Here is a 26694-nt window from a genome sequence, read left to right as displayed (position 1 = left end):
GGAGGATGAAGGAATTGATACCATTGACTGGCCCCCACGTTCACCTGACCTAAACCCAATAGAACACCTCTGGGACATTATGTTTAGGTCCATCCGGCGCCGCCAGGTTGCTCCTCAGACTGTCCAGGAGCTCACTGATGCCCTGGTCCAGATCTGGGAGGAGATCCCCCAGGACACCACTCATAGTCTCATTAGGAACATGCCCCGATGTTGTCAGGCATGCGTACAAGCACGTGGGGGCCACACAAACTACTGAGAATCATTTTGAGTTGCTACAATGACATTTTGGCAAAATGGACCAGTCTGCTGCATCATTTTTTCACTTTCATTTTTGGAGTGTCTTTGATTTCCCCCCTCTATAGGGTGATCATTTTCATTTCTATCAAATTATGTGGCATCATTTTCTTACTAATACATCACCTACTTATTATTAGGAAAGATATTCAAAAATTCAAAATTCAAAAATGATCTTGAATATCTTTCCTGATCATTTTTCCCCCAGTTTAGATCTGATGTGTTTTCGAAGTGTTCCTCTAATTTTTGAGCAGTGTATATATATATATACATATATATATATATATATATACATACATACTGTATATATACATATATATATGTGCATGGCTCAGATCAAGGGTACCCTTTGCTGTCTTCAACTTCACTTGAGTAGTATTTGAAATTGTTGTTCTAACAATGTGTACAATTCCTATCACTCTGACGTTTATAGAGTGAGGAAGCTTACCAAACCATAAATTAAGCCTGTTCATGTTTTTATTTTGCGCTAGCACGGCTATGTTGTAAAAAAGTGTCTATATTTGGACATTGAAATGTTACATGTAAAGCATGTCTACTTTTGTTGTGAAATAAACAATATTTTCTCTGATAATTTTGTCACGATTTCTACTTAGAATTAAAGAATGATGTCTGAAATTGGTTTCTAATGTGTTTTATTCAAATATTCTCAGTGTAAAAAAAATAACTGTTGTGTAATCATTAGTGAAAAGTACATAACCTTCGTGTCCGCCTGCCGATGAAAATTTTGAAGAACATAATTCCATGGAAAAACAAACCCCATGATGATTACAATGGTATATATTCATGGAATAATTACTCAACTCTGCAACTAAAGTGATTTTTTTTGTGTATAAAAGAGTAAAATAAGATTATTTGAACAAAATTCTAACACCGAGTGAATACCGACTTATGTACTTTACATTTAAGAAAGAGTGAACTTTGGAGGGTTGCTATGGGAAATGGAAGATGTCTCGAGCTCTGGTATGTTGGGTGTGTGTGTTTTGCAATGTTTGAAGTTTGTGTTGATAACATTACCAAGGTCTATCCAGCAGTTTAAAATTTTACATGTAACACTTGGGTACCCTTGATCTGAGCCATGCACATATACACATATATATAAATATATACATACATACATACATACATACACACACACACAGTATATTAGCTCAATCGATTAAAATATTTAATCACGATTAATTGCATTTTGTCCATAGATAACTCATATTTAATCGCAGATTTAAAAAGTTTTGATCTATAATATGTAGGGATGTAAATCTCTTCATGGTAAACGATTTCATACGCAACTACAATAACTACATCAAATTATATGTTTTATTTTATTCAAAAAATAGTATCCAATTAGAAATCTCACAGTTTTTGCATGTTTAATGAGAGAGGAGTTTTGTCCCGCTTTGTTTGACAGTCCTTGAATGCACCTTCAAACTTTGTCCCACGCTGCACACTACTGCTACAGTACTACATACTACTATGCTGTATTTTTACCTTTTTCTTTCACCTCACATTTGGTTCCAAATGCTGATACTATGTGGGAATGCATAAAGGTAAGGTTTGAGGAACTTATTGAGTGCTAATGTGCATATTTGTTTGGTGCACAACCTCTCTGAAAAGCAAAGTCCAGGTGGATGGTGGTTTCAAAAATAATATACAGTTAGAAATCCCCCAGTTTTTGAATGCTTAATGCGAGCTGCAATTTGTTTGACCGTCCTTGAACGCACCTTCTCTCGTTCTCATACGCTGCACAAATAATACTTTATTCATCTCTAAGAGAAATTCACACAGATGGACTACTATGCTGAATTTTCACCCTTTTTCTTTCACTTCATGTTTGCTCCCAAATGTTGATATTATGTGAAAATGCATAAAGATACGATTTGATGATCTTATTGAGTGCAAAAATGCATATTTGTGGTACACAACCTCTTTGGAAAAAAGGTTCAGGACCGTAAAAGCACCGTGTATAAACCGCACCCGTGTATTAACCGCACCCCCATTTTCAGGCTCATGGCGGGGAAAAAATTTTTTTTAGTTCATAAATGCTTGCCAACTCTTTCATCTCAAATCAACATGCATAAAAGGTACTAAGAAATTTCAAAAAGAAGAATAAAGGAGAAATCTGAACTTCGGCATCTAGATTTTTAATATTATGGCTAAGCACAGATTAATAACAATAATAAAAAATCAAAATAAAGAAATTTGCAATTTTCAGAGATGTTTTGATATCTTATCTTTCACTGCTTCTCTTTTTCTCTATTATTATTTTATTGCATGAATTTGAATAAACTCCAACATTGTATTGTATTTTACATTTACAAAAGTGCGGTTTATACACGGTGCTTTACGGTATACATTTCGTGTTTCTAATTTAATGTTGTTCCTGTTGTAGTTTTACACAATACAGAATCAATAAGATAAATTACATTGCTATAATGTATGTATGTTTTACTGATGTGTTGATGACTAGCTAGTGCACTGCTAATTCTAGCTAATGCTAGCGCTGCTAGCTCTGCTACCGCTGAATTCACAGAAGCCCCAACATAGCTGTCCTCGGCTATGCCTGCCGTTAACTTGCAGCTAGTACCCAAATTTTAGCTCGTTCCAAGTTCCGAACAAAAATTTCAGGCCAGAAACGTCTCACTTCTAAAAAAAAAAAAAAAAACCTACTCTGTGACAATTCCAATCACAGCGACAGCAGATACAAATAACTTTGGTCTTGTTGCAAAAGCCATCTGTCAGGGCTTTGAAGCTAAATTTACCAATCAAAATACCCATTCTTTCTCCATTTCTGCTAATATTTTCTCCAGCTTTTAGCTACACGGTGGCTACTATGGCGTAAGCCAAGGCTCAAACAGCATATGCGCACATTAATCGCGGGTTTAAAAAAATACTGCCGTATTGCGCACGTGTTAATAACGCGTTAACTTTGACAGCCCTAATATACTGCATATACATATACTTATAGAAGATATATTTTTTAGCCTTTTTGCAAAATAAAAATACAAAATGTCCCTCTGCATCCTTTCATTTTTCACACCCTTTCGGTTTGAACACCACTGCCATAGCAAATTATGAAAATTAAAATAATAATAATAAATTGTCGGGGTAAAATTGTTGTTTTTTTTTTACTTAACACTTTTTTTTAACTGTACATAATAATGTTTTATAATAATGTTATAATAATAATAATAATGTTTTAAGTAACTTTTTTACCGTGGCTGACATGGGCAAACAAACAGCTCCAAACACAGAAAAGATCCAAAAAATAGTTAAAGTTAGTACCTAAACTTTTCCAGACGTATATTATTAGCTGACAATAAACATAACTTATGCGCGTGTGTGTTACGCCTTACATACTCAAAGCAGGAACAGGTGGGATATCCTAATGCTATTGTATGTTCGAATGTTAGCACCCTCTTGTCAGCTGGAGGAAACCCCTGCATATTATTTTACCGTAAGTATTATAGAGTAACCAATTTTTACAGCCAAGTGGTTAACAAAGACAAAGAAAAATTTACCATTTCATTCCGGCAACTTTCTTCTGGGCATCCCGCTCACGTCTGTAAAAACAGCTATCTCTCAGGTCTGGCACCCCTGGTAGTCTGGCTAACTTCCACTTTGTTCTGCAAAGTTGCAGCATTTTTCTCATGCAGTTTTATTTGTGGTTTGTGTGTTTTTGGTTATGGTTCTTTGTTTGGTGCGTTCAGACATTTGTTGTGTGTTTGCCCCTGTCGGCCACCGTTCATTTTATTATTCTTATCATACAAAGAAGGCTTGCTGGAGGAGGTCAACTTGTCGTACAAATGTAAATATAAGTTAACCATTTGGCTGTCAAAATACCAAATTCCACTTTACAAAATGTCCATAGTCTTTCTGTTCTTGTCTGCAGTCTCACCCAAGTCTGCGAAGCTGTCCAATGATTGCTGAAGTGCTGGGTTCAGGTCGAGTGTCTCCGATGTGGAACTCCACCTTGGCTGGAATCAGGTAATGGTGGGCAAGGAGCTGCAGCTTCTTTACCCGACTTCTTTCCACCAGCTGCAGGGTGATGTGCTGAGGGTAGCTGCACAGCCTGTGAAACATGTTTAAAGTTTAAGCCTAATAAAACAACCAAGGATTCTGCAGCATTGGTGGTTTTCATTTATTGAATGAGAGCAGCAAGCATTAACGCAATAACATGCTACATATACCAAAAGAAAAACTACAAGAGATTTTGTTTTAACTGCAAAAGAATAGAGTGGAACACTCCAAACTCAAATCTTACCATTTTTTAAACAGACGTCACCAAATCTTCACCTCAGCAAGCATCTAAAGGTTTAACTTGACAGGCGTGTTTTGCTTTTTCTTTGGTTTTCCAGGTTTTTGTGAGCCACCACAGAGAAGGAAATCAGTAACGTCAAAGTAGAAAAGTGTAATGATAACCATCCATCCATCCATCCATCTTCTTCTGCTTATCCAAGGTCAGGTCACGGGGCCAGCAGCCTAAGCAGGGAAGCCCAGAATACCCTCTCCCCGGCTACTTAGTCCAGTTCCTACCGGTGGATTCCAAGGCCTTCCCAGACCAGTTGAGAGACAGAGTCTCTCCAACATGTCCTGGGTCTTCCCCAAGGCCTCCTACCACGTGCCCTGAACACCTGCCGAGGGAGACACCCGCGAGGCATCCTGACCAGATGCCCGAGCAACCTCATCTGGCCTCTCTCAATAGAGAGTAGCAACGGTTATACTCAGAGTCTCTCCCGGATGACAGTGCTTCTCACCTTATTTCTAAAGGAGAGCCACCCACCCTAGGGAGAAAGCCCATTTCAGCTGCATGTACTCATGAGCTTAATCTTAAGGTCATTACCCAAAGCTCATGACCATAGGTGAGGGTAGGAACGTAGCTCGGCCGGTAATTAAGAGCTTTGCATTTCGGCGCAGCTCCCTCCTCACCACATTGAACTGATGCAGCTACAGACACTACAGACATCACACCAATTTGCCTGTCGATCTCGCGTTCCATCCTTCCCTCATTGTGAACAAGACCCCAAGATACTTAAACTCCTCCACTTGGGGAAGGAGCTCATCCCAACCCGGAGATGGCCCTCCACCATTTTCTGGGTGAGAACGATGAACTCGAACTTGGAGGTGCTGATTCTCATCCCATCCGCTTCACACTCTGCTGCAAACCGATCCAGTAAGAATTGAAGGTCACGGCCCAATGAAGCCAGCAGAAAAAAAATCATCTACAAAATGTGGAACCAACCCCAATCCTGCAGCCATCAAACCAGATCTCCTCAACATCCTGACTGCGCCTAGGAATTCTGTCCATAAAAGTAACGAACAGAATCAGTGACAAAGGGCAGCCCTGGCGAAGTCCAACCCTCACTGGAAGCAAGTCTGACTTATTGCCAGCAATGCGAATCAAACTCTGACACCAGTCATACAGGAAACCAACAGCCTGAATTAGGAGGTCCAGTACCCCATACTCGTACAGTACTCCACACAGAATTCCTCTAGGAACATGGTCGAATGCCTTATCTAAGTCAACAAAACACATGTAAACTGGTTGGGCAAACTCCCATGAACCCTCAAGGACCCTGAGAGTGCAGAGCTGGTCCACGGTTCCATGTCCAGGACAAAAACCACACTGCTCTTCCAGAATCGGATATTCAACTATCCGATGGATCCTCCTCTCCAGAACCCCTCAATAAACCTTACCGGGAAGGCCCAGAAGTGTGACCACCACCCCGGTATGCCAATCTCGAGGCCTCGCCCCCAATGTCCATGTGATGCTGCAGAGTCGTGTCAACCAAGACACCCCAAAAGCATCCAGGGCCTTAAGAAACTCCGGGCGGATCTCATCCTCCTTCAGGGCCTTGCCACCAAGAATCTTTTTGACCACCTCGGCAACCTCAGCCCCAGAGATAGGAGAGCCCACCATGGAGTTCCCAGGCACTGCTTTCTCAATAGAAGATGTGTTGGTGGGATTGAGGAGCTCTTCAAAATCTTCTTTCCACAGGTCCATGACATCTCAAGTCGAGGTCGAGTCGGTGTTGACGGTGCATTGCTTCCCCCTCCTGAGATAGCAGATGGTGGTCCAGAATCTCTTTGAAGCCGTCCGGAAGTCGTTCTCCTCCCATGTCTGAGTTTTTGCTTCAGCGACTGCCAGGGCCGCAGACAGCTTGGCCTGCCAGTACCTGTAAGCTGCCTCCCCTCCTTCTTCAGCTTGACGGCATCCCTCACAACAGTCAGGACCCTTCCCCCCACTCAAAGGCAGAGGGAAACTACTCGTTCACCGGGCTCTGAGGCGAGGGGCGTGCGCAACATGAATTGCCAACCCGTCGCCTCCCACTGCTGGCAACGCCAGAGCGAAAAAAATTCCAGCCCCTCTGGAGAGGACTGGTTGAGTCCTACTATATCTAGCCGGAACTTCTCCACTTCCCCACTAGAGAGGTGACATTCCACGTACCAAGAGCTGACTTCTGCAGCGAAGGATCAGACCGCCAAGGTTCCCCCTTTCGGCCACCACCCAGCTCGCTCTGCACCCGACGCCTTTGGCCCATGGGACCCATGTTGCCTCTTTGGGCTTTGCCCAGCCGGGCCCAATGGGTGAAGGCCCGGCCAGCAGACATTCGCCATCCTGTCCTACCTCCTGGCCTGGCTCCATAGGGGGGCCCCAATGACCCGCATCCAGGCGAGGGAAAATTAGGTCCATTGTTTTTTGTCCTTGTTGGGGTCTGTTGGGCCACTCTTTGTCTGGTCCCTCCTCTAGGAACTGTTTGTCATGGGTGACCTCACCAGGGGAATAAAAGCCCCCAACAACTTGGCTCCTAGGACCATCGGGATACGCAAACTCCTCCACCACAATAAGGTGGGGACTCAAGAAGGAGGTAATGATAAACACAGAATCTAAAATTGCACTAACTGACTTATTGCAACATAGGAAAGCGATACATGTCTCTGTCATAGCTGTTCAGTATAAATATGACTAAAGGAACAATAAGTCAACATTCATAATAAAAGTATACCTCAAAGTGAACAGCTTTAGTCTTGATGTGAAGAGACTCACACCCCAAATTAAATAAACTGCAAAAGAAGAGTAGAGTGCAACCTTCTTATTGCAAAATAAAGATCTCACAATTTGGAAAATAATGCCTCAAAAATCACATAAACATGAAAGACATCAGCAAATACACAACAAAAATATAAATGCAACACTTTTGTTTTTGCTCCGATTTTTTATGAGATGAACTCTCAGATCTGAAACCTTTTCCACATACACAATATCACCATATCTCTGAAATATTGTTCACAAATCTGCCCATTGTTGTGTATGTGATGAAGATGGCTGCGACCCTCACATCTTCATCCCCTGTGGAACACGTCCGTAAACAAGATGGTGAAGATGCTTGCAGCGGATGCATCTTCATCACATACACACCACTGGACAGCTGATAGCGCGCATTAATACGACGACAGAGAAAGTAAAGCTGAGCAATTTGTGAGGTCTTATTTTTTCGAGGAGACATTTTTGTCATGCAAATGTATTACTCTTTTGAATGCATATTGTTTTCAGAAGCCAAACTTTTTACTTAAGTAACCCCAGCAACTAACCGGAACTGCGTTTCTCATCACCAAAATCCAACCAGAAGTGGGCTCATGGGACCAAGTGGGGAGTAAGTCACTGTTGACAGACTACACTGCTGATGGGGATGTCATACAGCTTTTTGTCAAAAAATCAGAACTATCCCTTTAAGAGCTGTGCCAGCGTCATGCCACACCTGCCTTCTTGCTTGTTTGCTTAAGTCAGCTGGAAAAGGCTCCAGCTCAACCGTGACCCAGACATGTGGAACAGAAAATGGATGGATAGACATTATTATAATATACTATACTATGTTTGCCTACTTTTTTGCTACATGTACAGCCTTATTAAGGCACCTTGAAAGCTTCAAGGTCTCACTGTATAATATTCCATAAAGGCAAGACAAATGGTACAAGTAAACAGTGTTTTCTTGATGTACTTACTTGCTAGATCTCCACCCGCTGACAGTGGGTGCATGGACCATGAGCTCTTTAGCACTGAAGTTGTCCTCATGACTGGAAGAGCTGACCACAATAAATCCTATTTTCCTGGGCATCCCTCCACTTTATACTGAAAGAAGACAAGCACATTCGTGAATGTAGGGATGCTCCGATCAGGATTTTTTGCTGCCCATTCCGATCATTCATGAGTGAAATCAGATGATACCAATCACATAGATTAAGCGTAAATTTCGTAATTTATTTATGATTTGTGCTATTGGCCAGAGGGGCCGTATAATGGGGGAAGTTGGCTGAATATGTCATTCATGGATAACATATTCACATTATTTTTAATGTTGTGGGTGACAAATCCAAGATATTTTGTATAATGTGTGCAGAGCCTTGCGGCATGTATTAATCCTTAGTTCCAATCATGTTGATGGTTTTCTAGTTCAGCAACACTGTATGAATTGATGTTCTAACTTGAGAAAGAATGGTAACATTTTTGACAGGAGTTACAGGGGCAAACTGTCAACTGCTCCTAAAGACAACATGGCTGAGCCCTAGCTCAGGCTGTAATAGCTGTGTTGTGATGGCGTTTTGACCCACTCCAAACAATCGACTTGACTTATAAACGTCTTTCACTTCGATTTAGACAGTTTTGACTAAGAAGCAAAAATAATATTTTTGGTGCGTTCTTATAAAGCTTACCGCGAACATCACCGTAATGTTGACAGCTCGTGGACGCGTCCGAGCTCCATAACCACTCGCGGACATGCGCAGTAGGAAGTCGCAATGGATTGTGGTCAATTAAGTTTTTGTATGAAACTTCCTGGTGCGTTGGTTTGACCGGATATATATATTTTTTTAACTTCAAAATAAAGCTACAATAAGGCTAAGGTGGAGAAATTAATGCCCCCGAGCTAGAGAAAAGCAGCGCAATTTGAAGTAGACTGTCCATACAGAACAGCAGCTCGGTGTTTCTCTTTTTCGGGGTAAACATGATAAACAGTATCTCTATCCCCATGTATTGTCTTTTTTTTTAAAGCTCTTAAACGGAAGCAGTGGAATTCCGAGAATAGGCAACATGGACGATATGAAAACATGGCCAGAAGTAGAGAAAGCAGCGACCGAAAAGAGACGAGAGCTGGTTTTGCAAGGTGCAGCAGCCGACAAGAAGATTTCCACACACGGGGGCCTTACGCCTGCCGTTTATTCCCTCACGCTGCTGAATTATCTGGAAGTTAGTCAGTGTCCGAGTTTGACAGAGCTTCACGACGACATCCAGCATCTGAGCAACCTTCAAAGTCTCATCCTGTGCAGAAACAAACTGGCCTGCATACCGGATGTCATCGGCAGCCTCAAGTCCCTTAAAGTTCTGGACGTTTCGGTTAATAACCTCAAGTTTTTGCCAGAAGGGGTCGCCCAGCTACAGGAGCTGACCACTTTAAATGTTAGCTGCAACAGCCTGGAGGCTCTCCCGAACGGGTTGAGCCACTGCACCAAACTCTCCACCATAAACGTCTCCAAGAACCGCATCGCTGGCTTCCCCGAGGATCTCTACTCGGAGCGCTTGGGTCTTCTTAGCACCCTGGTCGCCTCGGATAATGCCATCGTTGAGCTGAGCAGAGATATTCACATGATACCTGCTCTAAAGGTAGACTCAATGTGCATAGAGACAGCTTTCATCTTTCTGTCAATGCAAAATGTGTAATACTGTATTATGCTGGTACTTAGCAGAAGTATTGCACTGACTAGTGTACATTATTCTGCACCCACAACTATACGATAAACATATTGTTAAATTACATAATCAAAATTAATCCTAAAAACATTATTATTACAAAAACGTTATAGAATTAGGTGAATCATGTTTCAATTCTGAAAATAAATTTGGAATTTTATAACAAAGTTGTAAGAAGATGAAAATAAAATATATTAGAAGACTTATTTATGAGAATGAAGTCGTAATATTATGACAGTTGTGTCATTTGACAAGAAAGTCATAATAGAAGAAAAAAATACTATGAGACTCCTCTAAGTCATAACGTTAGGCTGAAAAGTCATATTACAAGAAAAAAAAATTTGCAAGGAAAAGGGCATAATTTTATGAGAATAAAATTATAAATACTATGCTTATAATTTTTTTACAATATTTTTTTAATGTATATAAATAAAGCCATAATATAAATATCGTTATTGTGTCATAACAGGACAAGGAAAAAAAGTTGTGATTTTACAAGCAAAAAGGCATACCTTTAGGAAAATAAAGTCATATCTTGATGAATGTCAAAATATTGTAAGAAAAATGTCCTGAAGTTGTGATTTTATAAAAAAAAAAAAAAAATAGTACAGTCGTAATACGCCTACTGGGGGAAAAAAAGTTTTACTTTACAAGAATAAAGTTGTAACATGATGAGAACCAAGTCATAATATTCAAATAAAAATGTTTTACTATGAAGAGAAAGATACAATTTTACAAGAAAAAAAAATCACAATATTCAGTATATAGAGTACCAGTCATAAGATTGGAGACATGTTTTCATCCAATAAGATGCAAAAGTGGTACCATATATAGTAGTATATGTTTTTTCACTGTTGTGAAATGAATGTGATTATTTTTTTTCTGCTCATGCCCATCCTTGCAGTTGCTGGATCTCTCCAACAACAAGCTGAGCGAGATCCCATCTACTCTGAGCGACTGCCCCAAGCTAAAGGAGATCAACTTCAAGGGCAACAAGTTGAACGACAAGCGCCTGGAGAAGATGATGAATGGCTGCCAGACCAAGTCCATCCTGGACTACCTCAGAGGGAAAGGGAGGCATGGCGAGGAGAGCGGTGACGTGGATGGAGGGCGCAACGCTGACAAAAAGAAGAGGCAGCAGCAGAAGAAGAAGAATAAGACAGAAGGAGATGATGATGAAGTGGCAGAAGTGAACAAGATGGTGGTGAGGATTCTCCATGTTTCTGACGCTCCTGCCACTCTCACGGTCAGAGTGAGTGCAGAGGTGAAGGATGTGCGGCCTTACTTCGTGTGCTGTGTGGTCAGAGGCTTGAACCTCAAGTCTGGGAACGCTCTCAAGAGGTTTCTGATTGCCCAGGTAAGCCTACAGCAGGGGTGTCCAAACATTTTCCACTCAAGGCCGCATACTGAAAAAACAAAGGTTGCAGGTGCCGCTATTACATTTTCTAAATCAACCCATGTAGGTACACCAAATGTTTTTTATATTTAAAGAAAAAAACAGCCTGCATCTCAGCTTTGTGTTATCGGTGACAAAGCGTATTATTTATATAAATTGTTAACATGAACCTTGTTTCCAGTTTTTTTATTGTTACAAATATTTCAACTTTCTCCTTGTACCTCCATTTTTCTCATAGTATTACGACTTTATTCTCATAATAGTTTGACTTATTATTGTAATAGTCAAACTTTTTCTCAACCTAATTTTCCAAGAATTACACATTGTTTCTCATATTGCAACTTTTTCCCTTTAATATTTCAAATGTATCCTGTTGTTTTCTCTTAATATTATAACTTTCCTCTCTTCATATTTTGTCTTTATCTTTGTAAAATTCCTGGTCTGTTATTTTTATTTTTATTTTAACATTTTTGCTGTTTGTTTGTTTTTTTCATATTAGAATGTGTGGCAAGGGCCAAATAAAAAAAAAAAAAAAAAAAAAAAAAAAGCTGCATGTTAGAAATGGCCCCGTGGCGCACTTTGGACACCCCTGGCCTACTGGGATGATTAATGTAGCGATTTTTGTAAAACACAAAAGCCTTGCAGCAACCAGCAGAGGGCACCATTCATTCAGGCATATTATTCGGAGAATTGAGTCATAGTCACAGAAAAAATGATTAGACCACCCTTGTTTCTTCAGTATATTGTTAATTTTAATGCCTTATACAACCAAACGTATTTTAGTTTGGACAAACATCACAATGGCAACAAAAATGGCTCATAATAGTTTTTTGGGGGGCAGTACAATGCTATAGCTATTCACGTAAGAACTTAAGTGATTTCGGTTATCAAGAAAACCATGGAAGTTGCTAGATATCAGCTCTTAAATTAAACTCTTATGAGCTATATTTGTTATCATCATTATATTTGTCCAAACAAATGTACCTTTAGTTGTACCAGGCATTAAAATGGATCAATAAACTGAAGAAACAAGGGTGGTCTAATGATTTTTTCCATGACTGTAGATGAAAAAAAAATTCCTTTATTTAATGAGATTGAATTCCTAATTGATTCATGTTACAAGAAAAAAATGTCAATATTATGAGAACAAAATAACTGAGAATACGGTGTAGAATTAATAATTATAGTATTGTAGATACGTTCAAATATACAACACAAGTCACAATTTTACAAGATAAAAGTAATTCTTTTATGAGAATGAATAATGAAAATGTAATGGTTTTTCATGAAAAGTTATGAGAAAAAAGAAATTTACAAGAAAAAATGTTATTTTACAAGAATAAAGTCATAGTACTAGAAGAAGAAAATATATAATAATCAAAATACAATAATCCTATAAGTCGTAAAATTAAGAAAAGACATAACAGCACAAGAAAAAAGTCAATTTTCAGAGAATATTTTATTTTACATATTCGTAGTCTTAACCCAAATATATAAGACAAGATATACAACGAGGGATGCTCCGATCGATTGGCCACCGATCAAAATTGGGCGATTTCTGTGAAAAAGCACGTGATAGAAATTTGCCTATTTATACCTTTCAACGACAATCACAAAAGCCGATCACCTCTGGTTTGTACTATTGCAGTCTGTAGCGAGCATCTCCCACCCACTTCCCTTCACATTGCACAGGCATGCCAAACCAAAACAATCACGTCTGCTGTGTGGAACTTGCACGTCGTTTGTGAGAGTGATATAAATTTTTCACCCTGCAAAACGTGCCTCAAAAATATCTTGCTGGAGTAGCATGTTAAAAAGCTTTCATTTAATACGGAATTTGAAGAACAAACTTGATGGAATATGGTGAGTTTCGAAGCTCATGATGTGATCATCAGTCATTCAGCAGCTAATGTAGCCAAAACGCTGGACAACACTTGCCCGTATGTGCTTGACAGTCCAAAGTCTAAAGCAAATAACCCGAAAAATAATTTAATTTGTGGCACTAGATGACTAGCCTCTCTCAGTGGTGGAAGACACTGGGTTTACCGACTGCTCTCTCACTTGAAACCCCGCTGCATGATACCTGGAAGTCCTGCTAGAACCCCATCAAATTATGTACTCTCACATCCAAAGTCTGCTTAAAAAGGCCTCTCGTCCTCTGTAAGAACACTAGTGATATATGTTCTCTTGAAAAAGTCAAATATGTTTTTATCTCAATGAGGCTGATTTTACAGTTATCTTTTTCATATCATATAGCCAATAGTTGGGGTGCAACCAGAAATTCTGGGCCCCATGAAAAAAAAAAAATCCTGTTGTTCCCCCTTATACGGCCCCCCTGGCAAATACCACTAATCATAAATAAATTACGAAATTTACACTTAATCTATTTGATTGGTATCAGCTGATTTCACTCATGAACGATCGGAATGGGCAGCAAAACCCCTGATCGGAGCATCCCTCCACTATAACGCTACTAATGCCACCCCCAACTGCCCCCCCCCCAAAAAACAGACAAAACTTCATGAGGAAATATGTGGAAAGAGGACCATTGCCACCATTGCTACTCATGATGTGCAGCTTCTCAAACATCCCCTGGTGTATGAGGCCAAACCTCCCACACAGCTAAAGGTAGGCTCACATGAGTGTTCACACAGATTTCTATCCAATTGTCATGAGATTCAAATTCACCAGAGTTCTCCTTACATAGTTGATAATTGCCTCTGAAAAAGTGTTCTCCTCATGTCTTGTCAAGATTGTGCCGCTAGGTCGGAAGGAGATGACAGCCGTGGAGCTGATAAGACATCTTCAACTGGAGGCAGACGAGCTGAGGAAGCAAAAGAAAAGGCAGAATGTCACTGGCCTCCACAAGTCAGTCACAGAACAATTAATGGTCCCTTATTGCACTATTTTAAAACAATTTTAAATAGAGGTCCCTCAATGGTACATTTAAAGTGTGTTGTCTCCGACAGTGTGTGTTCGAGAAGTGCTGTTGTGCACTTTCTCTACTTTCGCCACTGTAACGCTGCACTTGTCCAACATAATAGATGCTATATATCACATACAGTGGTGTAAAAAGTGTTTTCCCCCTTCCTGATTTCTTTTTTTTTTTTTGCATGCTTGTCACATTTAAATGTTTTAAATGTTTCAGATCATCAAACAAAAAAATATTTTTAAATTAAATTATTACATTATACATTAAATATTAGTCAGTGACAATACAACTGAACACAAAATGCAGTTTTTAAATTGAACTTATTATTAAGGAGGGAAAAATCCTACAAAACCTACATAAAAAAGTGACTGCCCTGTTAAAACATCTGTCCATCCATTTTCTATACCGCTTCTCCTCATTAGGGTCATGGGGCATGCTGGAGCCTATCCCAGCTGACTTCGGGCGACAGGCGGGGTACACCCTAGACTGGTTGCCAGCCAATCGCAGGGCACATATCGACAAACAACCATTCACACTCACATTCATACCTATTCAAGAGATTCAAGAGAGTTTTATTGTCATGTGCATAGTATGGACAATTTAGAGTCGCCAATTAACCTAACATGCATGTTTTTGGATGTGGGAGGAAACCGGAGTCGCCGGAGAAAACGCAAGCATGGGGAGAACATGCAAACTCCACACAGAAATGCCCAAGGGAGAATCGAACCCAGGTCTTCCAGATCTCCAGACTGTGTTGGCCGACATGCTAACGACTAGACCACCGTGCGGCCCTGTTACAACATAACTGAGATTAATTGAGATCTGGCAGTAAAGCTGTGGGACTCCAGCGAACCACAGTGAGAGCCCATCCATCCATCCATTTTCTATACCGCTTCTTCCTCATTAGGGTCGTGGGGCATGCTGGAGCCTATCCCAGCTGACTTCGGGCGACAGGCGGGGTACACCCTGGACTGGTCGCCAGCCAATCGCAGGGCACATATAGACAAACAACCATTCACACTCACATTCATACCTATGGACAATTTAGAGTCGCCAATTAACCTAACATGGATGTGGGAGGAAACCGGAGTCGCCGGAGAAAACGCATGCATGGGGAGAACATGCAAATTCCACACAGAAATGCCCAAGGGAGAATCGAACCCAGGTCTTCCAGATCTGTGTTGGCCAACATGCTAACGACTAGACCACCGTGCGGCCCTGTTAAAACATAACTGAGATTAATTGAGATCTGGCAGTAAAGCTGTGGGACTCCAGCGAACCACAGTGAGAGCCATTATTCACAAATGACGAAAACATGGAACAGTAGTGAACCTTCCCAGGAGTGGCCAGCCAACCAAAATTACCCCAAGAGGTCACAAGACCCCACAACAACATCCACAGTACTGCAGACCTCATTTAAGATCAGTGTTCATGGCTCCACCATAAGAAAGACACTGGGCAAAAACGGCCTGCATGGCAGAGTTCCAAGACAAAATCCAATGCTGAACAAAAAGAACATTAAGGCTTGTCTCAATTTTGCCAGAAAACATCTTGATGATCCCCAAGACTTCTCTGGTCTGACGAGACAAAAGTTTAACTTTTTGGAAGGTGTGTGTCCAATTAAATCTGGATGTAAAAGTAACGCCACATTTCAGAAAAAGAACATCATACGAACCGTAAAATATGGTGGTGGTAGTGTAATGGTCTGAGAACTGTTTTGCTGGAAGACTTGCTGTGATAAATGGAACCATGAATTCTGCTTTCTACCAAGAAATCTTGAAGGATAATGTCCGGCCATCTGTTTGTGACCTCAAGCTGAAACCAATTTGGGTTCTGCAGCAGGACAATGATCCAAAACACACCAGAAAGTCCACCTCTGAATGGCTGAAGAAAAACAAAATGAAGACTTTGGAGTGGCCTAGTCAAAGTCCTGACCTGAATCTTATTGAGATGCTGTGGCATGACCTTAAAAAGGCGGTTCATGCTCGGAAGCCCTCCAATGTGGCTGAATTACAACAATTCTGCAAAGATGAATGGGCCAAAATTCCTCCACAGCGCTATAAGAGACTCATTGGAAGTTATCGCAAACGCGTGATTGTTTGCTGATCTGAAACATTTAAGTGTGACAAGCAAATACTAGCAAAAAAAAAATCAGGAAGAGGTCAAACACTTTTTCACACTACTGTACATCAACATAACATTAAGGAGTGGGGCAGGAGGACATAAATGTTATTAAGACTAGCATAGCTGTGTGAGCTACAATGCTAACATTACACTTACATTTTAACAGCAACATCATACTAGTTTTGGCTTTTCGCTAAAGGGAAAAAAAACAGCATACAATACTGTATACAGTGTGTGTGTGTATAATATATGTGTATGTAATCACAGATTACAGATCCGAGCTGCCTGACGGATAGTTGGCAGAGCTCTTTTTGCTTATTGACTTCATGAAAATCCGGAACTTCAAGCCTTTTCTCTTCTCTCAAAAGTGGAGCAAAGAAGGGAGGGAGATCATAGATTTTTCTCACATTTGGTGGTCATAAACGGGCTCCAGGGACACATTCGTGTTATAGCTTTATTAAAAAGTCACTTTTGCATAATAGTGGACCTTTTTAAGCATACTGAAAACCCAATTTATGCATGACACATTACAACTTATCTCAGTATTTACTATTGCATAATTACCATCTTCTTGTAGATACCTGCAGCTTCTGCAAGGAAAAGCGCTGTATCCCTGCCTAGTGGACGCAGAGGGACATGTCATCTCATTCCCTCCTATCACAAACAGTGAGAAAACCAAGGTATGTGATTTATATTTCAACAATTATATTTTTTATTCTGGGTTGGAGCTACAGAAATTTCAACAACTTGAGCCAGAAACCACCTCAGACATTATTACTGTATATCCTCAACAGATCAAGAAGACAACCAAAGAGTTATTCTTGGAGGTGACGAGTGCAAGCAGCCTGCAGATCTGTAAAGATGTAATGAACACTCTGATTGCAGTAAGGTTTCTCTACTTTTTTTTCCCCCAACAACCAAATACAGTGGAATCTCCACAGTTGTACACAATACATTCTGTGACGCTGGTTGTTCTCAAAGTTGTTCCAATTCAATTCAAATTCTTTAACTGTATTAGCAATATTTGAGGTAACATTCTTAAGTGTCATATATATACACCGAGACATAAACTACAATACAATACAAGTAAAATAAGGTAAAACTACTCACTCTTTGATGATGCCTGATGATCTGCTTGGTAAAATTACTGAGTATGAAATTAATTTCTGTTGAGAAGTCAAACTCTTGTCTTCTAAGTTCCATCCCATTTTTCCACTTTGCCATCACCGGTACTCTTCTGTGACAGCGTCACAAAAAGAAGTCACACATATTTGCTCACTTCGTGCAGGATGTTGATTTTATTTAATTTTTTTACTGCATATTTTTTCGAAAAAAAAAAAACACTCCATTGTAGCAATGCTAATATTGTTGCATGTTAATGCTACTTTTGTACAACTGGGCTTTAATTTTTTTTTTTAAGCTTGACAATATTCCAAAGCCTCATATCTCATATTAGCGCTGGGCGATATATCAATATTATTAAAATATCAATATTTCTTGTAAGCACGATATCAAAAAAACATATCGTTCATATCTATATGGACTGGATTTGCACTGTTATCGTGTATCTTGATGCGGAGGTCTCACTCATCACTGTGCTGTTTGTGCAGCGCTCCTGATCGGGGCTCCTGGCCGCCCCCGTCCGTGCATAACAGAGAGGAGGGGCGCCGCAGAAGCCCCATAAAAATGAAGGAAGCGACAAGTTCCGGTGTTGCCACCGACTCAGTCCCTAAATCTGGTGACATATTTGAACAAAAGCGACTAGCAACAAATCTAGCTACGTACTTTTTCTGGCGTCGTTGGAGAGTTTTCTGGTATTTGGGGACTCAAACGTGAAAGTAAAACTCCCGCTGCATCCTCAAGGTGTTGTAGAGCGGAATCTAAAACATAAATGTTTCTTAATCTTCATTAAATTACTACTCATTACAATCAAGCCTCATTGAGACTCGGTCACTTACCTGTCAGTGTGTCAAAACGTGTGATGGCAGAGTGTTGTGTGATAGGTTAAACAAGTAGTCCTAACTACATGTTAAAAAGTGGAAGCTCGAGGCGAGTCTGGATGTAATTATTTTGAGAGGTGCTAGCCGAGATAAAATAGTGAAATTATTTTATTTTGATGAAGTGATTGCCAATTTTAAATGAACAAACTAAGAATCAAGTTTATTTGTAGTTCTAAACGTAATGAAGATGTTTTCACTCAATTTTTTGTCTCCTACAAGGTTCTCCTTTCTAAAAAAATAAAAAAAGTATTTTTGAGTTGCTTCTGACATTTAAAAATTTCCTCTTAAACGGGGCTCTTTATTTCATATGTTGTTTTTTTGTGCTTTTGGTTTTAGCTGAGTATTTGAGCATAGCTAAAGGTTTGTCATAGAGACGATTGCTGAGTATATTTTACTCTATTTATTTAAAAAAGAAAAGAAAATGGACTATTTTATTTTAGCGGCTATTTTTCGGTCACATTTTTTTATGAAACAACTTTGCATGCACTTCTCCCTGAGCTACAACCTTAGCATGGTGGGGGAGTTTGCGTGTCCCGATGATCCTAGGAACTAAGTTGTCGGGGGCTTTTAAGCCCCTGGTAGGGTCACCCATGACAAACAGGTTCTAGGTGAGGGACCAGACAAAGAGTGGCTCAAAAGACCCTAATGAAGAGACGAAAACTTTGGACCTGTGACCTAGTCACCGGTGCCCCCCTGAGGAGCCAGGCCTGGATGTGGGTCCCGGCCGGGCACAGCCCGAAGAGACAACATGGGTCCCCCCACCAATGAGTTCACCACTCATAGGAGCGGCCAAAGGGGCTGGGGTGCATAGTGAGTCCGAATGAGTCATGTTCCGGGCCTCCATTGTCGAGGCGGCCGATCAGAGCATGGAGCCATAAGGTTGTTGGTGCCTGTCGTGGCAGTAATCCTAGAACCTCTTTGCAGACACCAGTGGTAAGGGATGCCATCAAGCTGAGGCTATCCCCCCTTTTTGACTAATGGAACTCCAGAGGCAGCTGACTGGTGCCGGTAGGCCGAGCTATGTGCTGCTCTGGCAGCCGCTGAGACAAAAATTCAGACATGCGAGGAGTTCGGAGAAGCCATGGAGAACGACTTCATGATGGCTTTGAAGAGATTCGGGACCACCATCTGCCGACACAGGAGGGGGAAGTGGTGCACAGTCAACACCGTGTACATTGGGGGCGGTACATCTGGATTGGCAGAACGGGGTGGTGGTCCCTATTTTTAAGAAGGGGGACCGTAGGGTGTATTCCAACCATCGTGGGATCACACTTTTCAGCCTTCCCGGTAAGGTCTACTCAGGGATTCTGAAGATCCGCCGGATAGTTGAATCTCAGATTCAAGAGAAGCAGTGTGGTTTTCGCCCTGGTCGTGGAACTGTGCACCAGCTCTAAACTCTCGGCAGGGTCCTTGAGGGTGCATGGGAGTTTGCCCAACGAGTCTACATGTGTTTTGTGGAGTTGGAGAAGGCATTCGACGTTGTTCCTCAAGGAATTCTGTGGGGAGTACTTCCTCTTCAACACTTCCCTCCTGTTTTATCACGAGTTATTTGTTGAATTCAATGGTGTTTCTGGCCTTCTTTATCAAATTGCTGGCACTCGCAACTTTCTTTGGCTCTATTTTGGGTTATTGAGGTGAGAAACACTATTTAATTCAAGAAATAATGGCAGAACAGGAAGTTGTTGTTGAAAAGGCGTTGCTCTCGCTGCCACACTGTGTCTTTGTGAACAGTCAGGTGAAGAATAACGTCTTCAGTGAAGGTAAAAGTAACCTTAAACGCTTTTACCCCTTTCATTCATCATTTATATGGATTTATATGCATTTCAAATTGTTTTCTGCATGTAAAACTATTTTGTGTTTACATTTTTGGCTTTCTGGAATTGATTAAAAAAAAAAAAAAAAGCAAAAGACAATTAATGTGAAAAATCGGTTTGGTTAGCGTCCGTTTCGGTTCGATTTGGACCTTCTGGAATAAATTAATGATGCTAACCAAATTTCCACTGTACCTCTTTCCTCACAGAAAATGGCCGAGTTGAACAAGTTTACAGCCGAGCATCAGGAGGAGGCGGGGTCCGGCGGAGAAGGGGACATCACACCACCGGACCAGGCAGCCGGTGCAGATGCCTCCTGTGAACTGACCGTCCAGCAGGTTCGAACGGTCGACCAGGATGGCAACCTGAAGGTGGTCTACCCATCTAAGACTGACCTCTCAAGCAAAGACATCCCTAACTTAACTGTCATTTGGTAGTCTTAACGAAAGATGAATATTACAGCACTAAGAATACATTTGCCACAAAGTAACAAAAACATTTGCTTTTATTAAAGAAAAAATTAAATTAAAGTGTAGCTTAGTGACATTTTTGACCCTTGTATGTTTTTTTTCCACCACAAATACTAAAATCAATAAATCAATTACCCTCTTCCCAAGCCTTATTGATGAATCATTTGTCATAAGAATATGTAGTCTAAAAGTACATTTTTTGCTGTTTGCAGCATATTGTCAAACAGTAAATATAACAAAGACCTGAATAAAGCATATTGCATAAATACAGGACAGGGAAAAGTCAGATCATGCCCAAAATCAAAAATGTATAGTTACACTCTGGACTCTGTAACAACAATGCTATGGAAGCCATCCCCCTATGTTTACTGAGCATTGTTGGGTCAGACCCCAGGATCTGCAAAAAGCACAAATACATTTTTTTTTTGTAGTTTTCTGTAATTTATGAGACAGGTAGGATCAATAAATACAATAAAATATAAATGTAGAAATCAACACCACAAAAGAGCATCTTAATATTATCTTAGCACCAGTCAAAATCTAGCTCACAGATGCTAAATACTACAGTAGTAGGCTACTATCTACTTACATTCACACGTGTAAGCAACCTCCAGGTACTTGTAGGTGCCCACACAAGGGTCTCCAAAGACCGCGTTGCTTGCTCTGATGGTGCAGCTGTTTTTTCCATTGCAACTGTTTAACAAAGAGGAAGTGTTGGCTTACAGGAAGTGAGCACATATTGGCAAAATCTATCCTCCAATTTGTGGTAATTGTGTTGCAAACGTGTGATCTGGTTTTCAAAATAGTAGCAATGAATTTGTTGGAGAAGGAAATGACCACACAGAACTGACCTGACCGCTTTAAAGCCCTGTAATTGTTATATTTGCGATGTCTTCCCCAGGCATGCAATCGTACCTGTTTGCAACAAGTGTAGAAGGCCTCGAGCATTCAGCATTTTGGACCTGAGTTGGAGGTCTTTTGTATGTGCATGTGGTCCGGTCACGGCGTCCATAGTCGGCCCCGTAAACAAATATAACTTGTCCAACATCTAATGTAAAAGACAGTTGTAATGTAAACAGGATGAAAATGTGGGGTGGCCAAAACATCCAGAGGTGAGAAAGTGGTAGCAGGAGTGCAGATATCAATGGCCAAGTTGGTAAAGAAAATAGAGATGATGAGGTGATGAGTAGGTATGGAGTTGAGGACAAGAACATGGAAGGACAGATTTTGCAAAATGAACGGAAATTGCTGTGGTGAACACGTTTGCAGAAGATGTAACCTGAAGGAAATTGGTGTCTTCATAAACCAGTCAAACAAGTAATAACAAACAAGTCAGTCTTACCACAAAACAAATGTGCCAAAGAGTCCTCACATGCCAGGACACTAACTGGTCAAATCAAATAAAACACGTTAGCTATCATGTGATCCAAACTGTTTACAACGTACATGCTGGAGTTTCCACACATACTCGCTGGCAAGCAGGTGAAGTTGGTCTCCAAATATTTAAAGGTGCCAACACAGGGATCAGGAGTACGAAAAACGTTGATGTTCAGTTCACAGCTTTTCTTGCCATTACATCTGCAGACATGATCATGGAAAAACTGATACAGCAGAAGCGCATCACATCTGGTGTGCAACACACTCATTGTTACAACACAGTCATTGATACAGTAAGAGCAAAACCGGTCTTAGGGGCTGGCCACATAGAAATGTTTTTAGGTCAAAACGGCAAAGAACTTTATCGTTTCAGCCTTTCATCTCCACAGAAACGGCATTCTGGGTGCCCTGAAACGGAATGGGAAAATCTGAAAACGCTGGTTTGTTGCTGCTGTGTAGATGAACCATTGCTTTCTGAAAACTATGATGTCACCGCCTCGTCTAAAATTGACAAGCCGACAAAATATTGGAATACTTCGACTGGCATGACTCACCCCAGTTGACATTTTCCTGATATTTTACGTGTTATACTCCAAAATGACTCGCAGAAGTAATTCTGCTTCATCGTCAGTCTAGAGAAACCTTGGAAAGCGGAAGACAACGGACTTTATGCGCATGCATTCTTTCTTCTTCTATAGTTTTGGTCTCATGTGGTTCTGTCTGTTCACAGGTAGGTGTACCTTATGTACTACATGGTTTTCACCCAGTGATACATTCCCATCTGGATGCAACTATTTACTAAACTATTTGTTGATACAGTGTGGACGTAAATGTTTTTCAACCTGCCAAAAAAAATATACTAGTCCGTTTGCCAGCATATCATTCCGCAGACTTGATTGCCCAAACAAAGAATCCCAAACATTGGTGACTCAGTCTTCTCGTGTTATTAATACGCTGCATGAGTTCATCTGTGTTCGAAATGCGTCTTTATTACAAAATATCCCTGTTAGCATGCTCTTAAGTGGAAATTGGGATCGGAAGTCGTACGCCAGCTCCGTTGTCCACTCTGTGGTTCTTTGCTAACTAACACAATTACACCAGAAGTCTGCTTTCTTTATTGATCACGACTGTGAAATTACCCACCATTGGGCCACAGAAAGTTGCAAGTGCCAGCACTTTGATAAAGAAGGTGAGAAACACTATTGAATTCAAGAAATAACAAAAGCGAAGGTGTCGTCTTTGTGGCTTTCTCCTCCCCTTGTCCCTCGCCACTGCCTTTGTCAACAAGAGCCTTTGGTCCATGTAAAAGTGATGTCAAATGTGCATTTATCCATTTCATTCAATTTTTTTATTCATGTAAAACTATAATTGTTCGATAATAAAAGTATTTTGTGTTCACATTGTTGGGTGTCTGGAAGAACGGATTACACTAGGTCCCCAACTTACGAACACAATTGGTTCCAGACGACCGTTCGCAAGTCGATTTGTTCTTAAGTAGGGGAAAAGGTAATATTACCAATGATATAGGTACTACATGTACGCATATACATATACAGTATATGTGTATGTATGTAAATATGAGTTTGGATGTAGTAGTAATATTAAACGAGGATAATTAATGAAAAAAACAATAATAAAAATGATATAATAATACGTGATGATAAATGTTATTTACCTTTGAAGAGCAGTGGTTGAGCGTACGTCGTGGTGGAGGAGGAGGAGTTATTGGAAAAAGTAAAAATCGTCGTCGTCGTTAGACTCTTCTAAAAGAGGTAGTGTTCTGTGGGTGGTGTAGAATTAAGCAGGCCTATTAACTCTTCATAAATTTTAATCACATGCTCTGTCCGGGTTGTATCATACAACTCTTAGCCTTCCTCTCTCCTCTTCCTCGACTTTCTCTCCTGGTGGTCCCATTAGCAGTGTCACAGTGCCCTCTACTGGTCAAGCATGTACAGTAGCAGTATAAATACTTATTGAGCGACTACAAGGCAAAATAAAATAAAATATAGACCAGTCGGCTTGTGTTCGTATCCGCGAATGTTTGCAAGTCGGATGTTCGTAAGTTGGGGACCTAGTGTAATTGGATTGACATTGTTTGGAATGGGAAAAATTGTTTTAGTTTTTGTGCGATTCGGTTTTAGACGAATGTTTTAGAATGGATTAATCACAATAACTTTATATTGTTGTTATTTATTAATGATCAAGAAAATGTTTACTTGTTTTGAAGATGCTTAACAAGTTGCATTAAAGAACATCACATGTTTACACTTGCACAATTCAACATGTCCAAAAAGGAGTAGGAAGAAGTAGAGTTTATTTAACCCTACCCTGTCCCCACGTTTCAGCAAGTACCTAAATGTGTTTATGTCTTGTGTTTGAAATGTTAAATAATGGAAAAATGTATATATATACATATTAATATATAATACATAATATATGCATAATGACAGACAGACAGACAGACAGACAGACAGACAGACAGACAGACAGACAGATACACACACACATCCAGCCAGGTATTTTCTATGCCGCTTATCCCAGCTGACTTCGGTTGGGTTACACCCAGGACTGGTCGCCAGCCAATCGCAGGGCCATATATAAATATATATACTGTATATACACAATAATATATTCTACAAACATATAAAGACAGACGTTTAAAATTATATTGTAATTTGGAAAATATATTAATATTATAATTTAGAATTAATTTACAGTATTTTATGTTTATTGTTTTTCCATCTATTCATCTTTCGGAGGCACATACACAAAGGACCTAAAAATTCCAACCCCCCCAATTTTGAATGCAACCAAAATTTCTCAGAAAACAGAAAAATAAATCTCAAAAGTCGATCAAAACTTTTTTTTTGTAAATTTAAAGTTTAAACCATCATCTAAGAAGACCTCACATGAGATTAATGGCATGCAGCTGAAAACACCACGACTAATGAAAAGAACCCCCACCATGTTCAGGATTCTTTAAAGGGTGAGTAGTTTTACATAAGTGGAGCTTTATAAAATTTTATCATACAGGCTTCTCAACTACTGTTTTTATTTATGTATCTATTTAGTCATGTTTGTTTGACTTATAATGCTTTCCAAACAAGCGCAATGTGTACCTTGTCTTGAGGACGTCCACAGCACCCGCCTGGGAGCACTGTGTGTTAGCAAGCTGCTGTGGAGGTCGACCCTCTTTGCAGATTTCTGGGTTTGTGCGGCCGTATAAACCCTCTTGGACGCTGATCACTCCAGATCCTGTCACATGCCAAGAGAGACATTAGATGACTCTACATGACCTCTATGCTAGATGACCTCTATGCATGAGCGCAGTGCTATCTAGTCTGACATTTTGACATCACCAAATTGGTTAATACAGTTAGTCAGTTAAAGAAAACAAAATCAAGTCATAAAGTCATACATTGAAACTGAAGCAAAAGCACAATTTTTAAGGAGATACCACAAAAACGCTAATCAAAGGCTATTTGAGCTTTCTGAGAAATGCAACAATAAAGAAGTAGTTGCCTTAAAATATAAGGCCACACACAATGTAAGCACAAATCACGGTCTTCCATTTTCAATTAGTTCATGAAGAAGATTAAAGTCCTACCACAGTTTAGGAGATGAACATTCGCACCGCTTTCACAGGTGGTTGCACGCTCTGCACAAACAACTGGAGAAACCATTTTGAATGTATGACACGGCAAATATGACTTAAATACATACATTTATGAAGGAGTGTCCAAACTTCTTTCACTGCATACAGAAAAACTGACGAATGCCAATTCGATGCATTTTATGCAATCCAGTATAGGTCAATATGTGCTAAGCTATCTGAACAAAACATCCAAAGCTTTTTGTTACAGGTGAAAGAGCAAATTAGTTTAATATCTTATAATATATCTCATTAATAATGAATTCATTTTATTTTTAGAATATGCTGAGGGCCAATAGAAAAGAAGATATGAGCTGAAAAGGGAACTTTGGACACCCTGCAAATAAAACAAAGCATTAACTTTGATCGTCACCTTCTTTCAAGAGGAAACATGTTGCTATCAGCACTGGAAAAAGAACAAAGTGCAGTCAGTTTAACATTTCAACTAGACAGACAGTAAACGTAGAATAAAATAGAATACTCACTCAGTGTTGCGCTGACTCTGAGGCAGGGCATCATTCAGGTGATCCAGTCAAGTCTGAGCCGTACAGTATGTCACTCATAATGGAGGAAGGATCACTTGTTATATCAGCCCAGGAGCCTGTCCAAGCTGTCAATCAAATACCACGCCCACTCACACTGAGTCTTGACTTGCAAAAATCCAAATTCTGTGATGTAAATTATTATTTTTGAGCTAAAATGTGGTTTAAATTATTTCATTTTTTAAAAATCATATCAATGTATTGCTTTCATGAAAGTGCAATCTGTCATCGACAGATTGTGTATTGTGACCGACAACAGTGACTTGCCTAAAAGCACCGCTTTTAAAAATGTCAACGATCCCGGAAGAATTGCAATGTTAGTCCCAGTTCCCATCG

General features: G+C 40.1%; 3 protein-coding genes across 4 annotated transcripts in view; 1 reads left to right on the top strand and 2 right to left on the bottom strand.

Moving 5' to 3' along the window:
- LOC129184970 (centrosomal protein of 104 kDa-like) overlaps nt 1-9167 on the bottom strand; it is a 46930-nt gene extending 37763 nt beyond the window's left edge. The window contains exons 1-3 of one of the 2 annotated variants that reach the window (XM_054781560.1): nt 9022-9167; nt 8314-8440; nt 4208-4381 (exon numbers count right to left, since the gene is read on the bottom strand). In XM_054781560.1, the coding sequence (XP_054637535.1) occupies nt 4208-4381; nt 8314-8426 (287 nt within the window). In that variant the 5' untranslated portion in view covers nt 8427-8440; nt 9022-9167. Of the gene's footprint in view, nt 1-4207; nt 4382-8313; nt 8441-9021 lie in introns of those variants that run through there. The other variant, XM_054781566.1, reaches the window with a different exon arrangement.
- Nucleotides 9168-9244: 77 nt separating this feature from the next.
- LOC129189565 (leucine-rich repeat-containing protein 47-like) lies at nt 9245-20933 on the top strand. Its single transcript, XM_054791367.1, has 7 exons — nt 9245-9967; nt 10959-11411; nt 13962-14078; nt 14203-14318; nt 17084-17186; nt 17301-17390; nt 20527-20933. Exons 1-7 carry the CDS (start codon nt 9398-9400, stop codon nt 20752-20754), a joined length of 1677 nt encoding a protein of 558 aa, XP_054647342.1. The 5' UTR covers nt 9245-9397; the 3' UTR covers nt 20755-20933.
- On the bottom strand, nt 20856-26360 carry LOC129189571 (L-rhamnose-binding lectin SML-like). Its single transcript, XM_054791379.1, has 9 exons — nt 26302-26360; nt 26190-26222; nt 25772-25834; nt 25284-25419; nt 22256-22365; nt 22130-22174; nt 21703-21835; nt 21377-21480; nt 20856-21184 (listed from the first exon to the last, which is right to left on the bottom strand). Exons 1-9 carry the CDS (start codon nt 26333-26335, stop codon nt 21171-21173), a joined length of 672 nt encoding a protein of 223 aa, XP_054647354.1. The 5' UTR covers nt 26336-26360; the 3' UTR covers nt 20856-21170.
- Between the last annotated feature and the right edge of the window lie 334 nt (nt 26361-26694).

The sequence above is a fragment of the Dunckerocampus dactyliophorus genome, chromosome 1, assembly GCF_027744805.1.
Source record: "Dunckerocampus dactyliophorus isolate RoL2022-P2 chromosome 1, RoL_Ddac_1.1, whole genome shotgun sequence".
Lineage (NCBI taxonomy): Eukaryota > Metazoa > Chordata > Actinopteri > Syngnathiformes > Syngnathidae > Dunckerocampus > Dunckerocampus dactyliophorus.
The sequence above is the reverse complement of the archived record's forward strand: the minus strand, read 5'-3'. Positions and strand labels throughout refer to the sequence as shown.

Excerpts from the sequence above, each read along its gene's own strand:
- LOC129189565 (XM_054791367.1), top strand. The coding sequence starts at position 9,398 with ATGGACGATATGAAAACATGGCCAGAAGTAGAGAAAGCAGCGACCGAA. Across the intron at positions 9,968-10,958 it reads ACATGATACCTGCTCTAAAG|TTGCTGGATCTCTCCAACAA; the intron begins GTAGACTCAATG and ends CCATCCTTGCAG. Across the intron at positions 14,319-17,083 it reads AATGTCACTGGCCTCCACAA|ATACCTGCAGCTTCTGCAAG; the intron begins GTCAGTCACAGA and ends ATCTTCTTGTAG.
- LOC129189571 (XM_054791379.1), bottom strand. The coding sequence starts at position 26,335 with ATGATGCCCTGCCTCAGAGTCAGCGCAACACTGA. Across the intron at positions 21,836-22,129 it reads TTTGGCACATTTGTTTTGTG|ATGTTGGACAAGTTATATTT; the intron begins GTAAGACTGACT and ends CTTTTACATTAG. Across the intron at positions 21,481-21,702 it reads TCTACACTTGTTGCAAACAG|TTGCAATGGAAAAAACAGCT; the intron begins GTACGATTGCAT and ends TTTGTTAAACAG.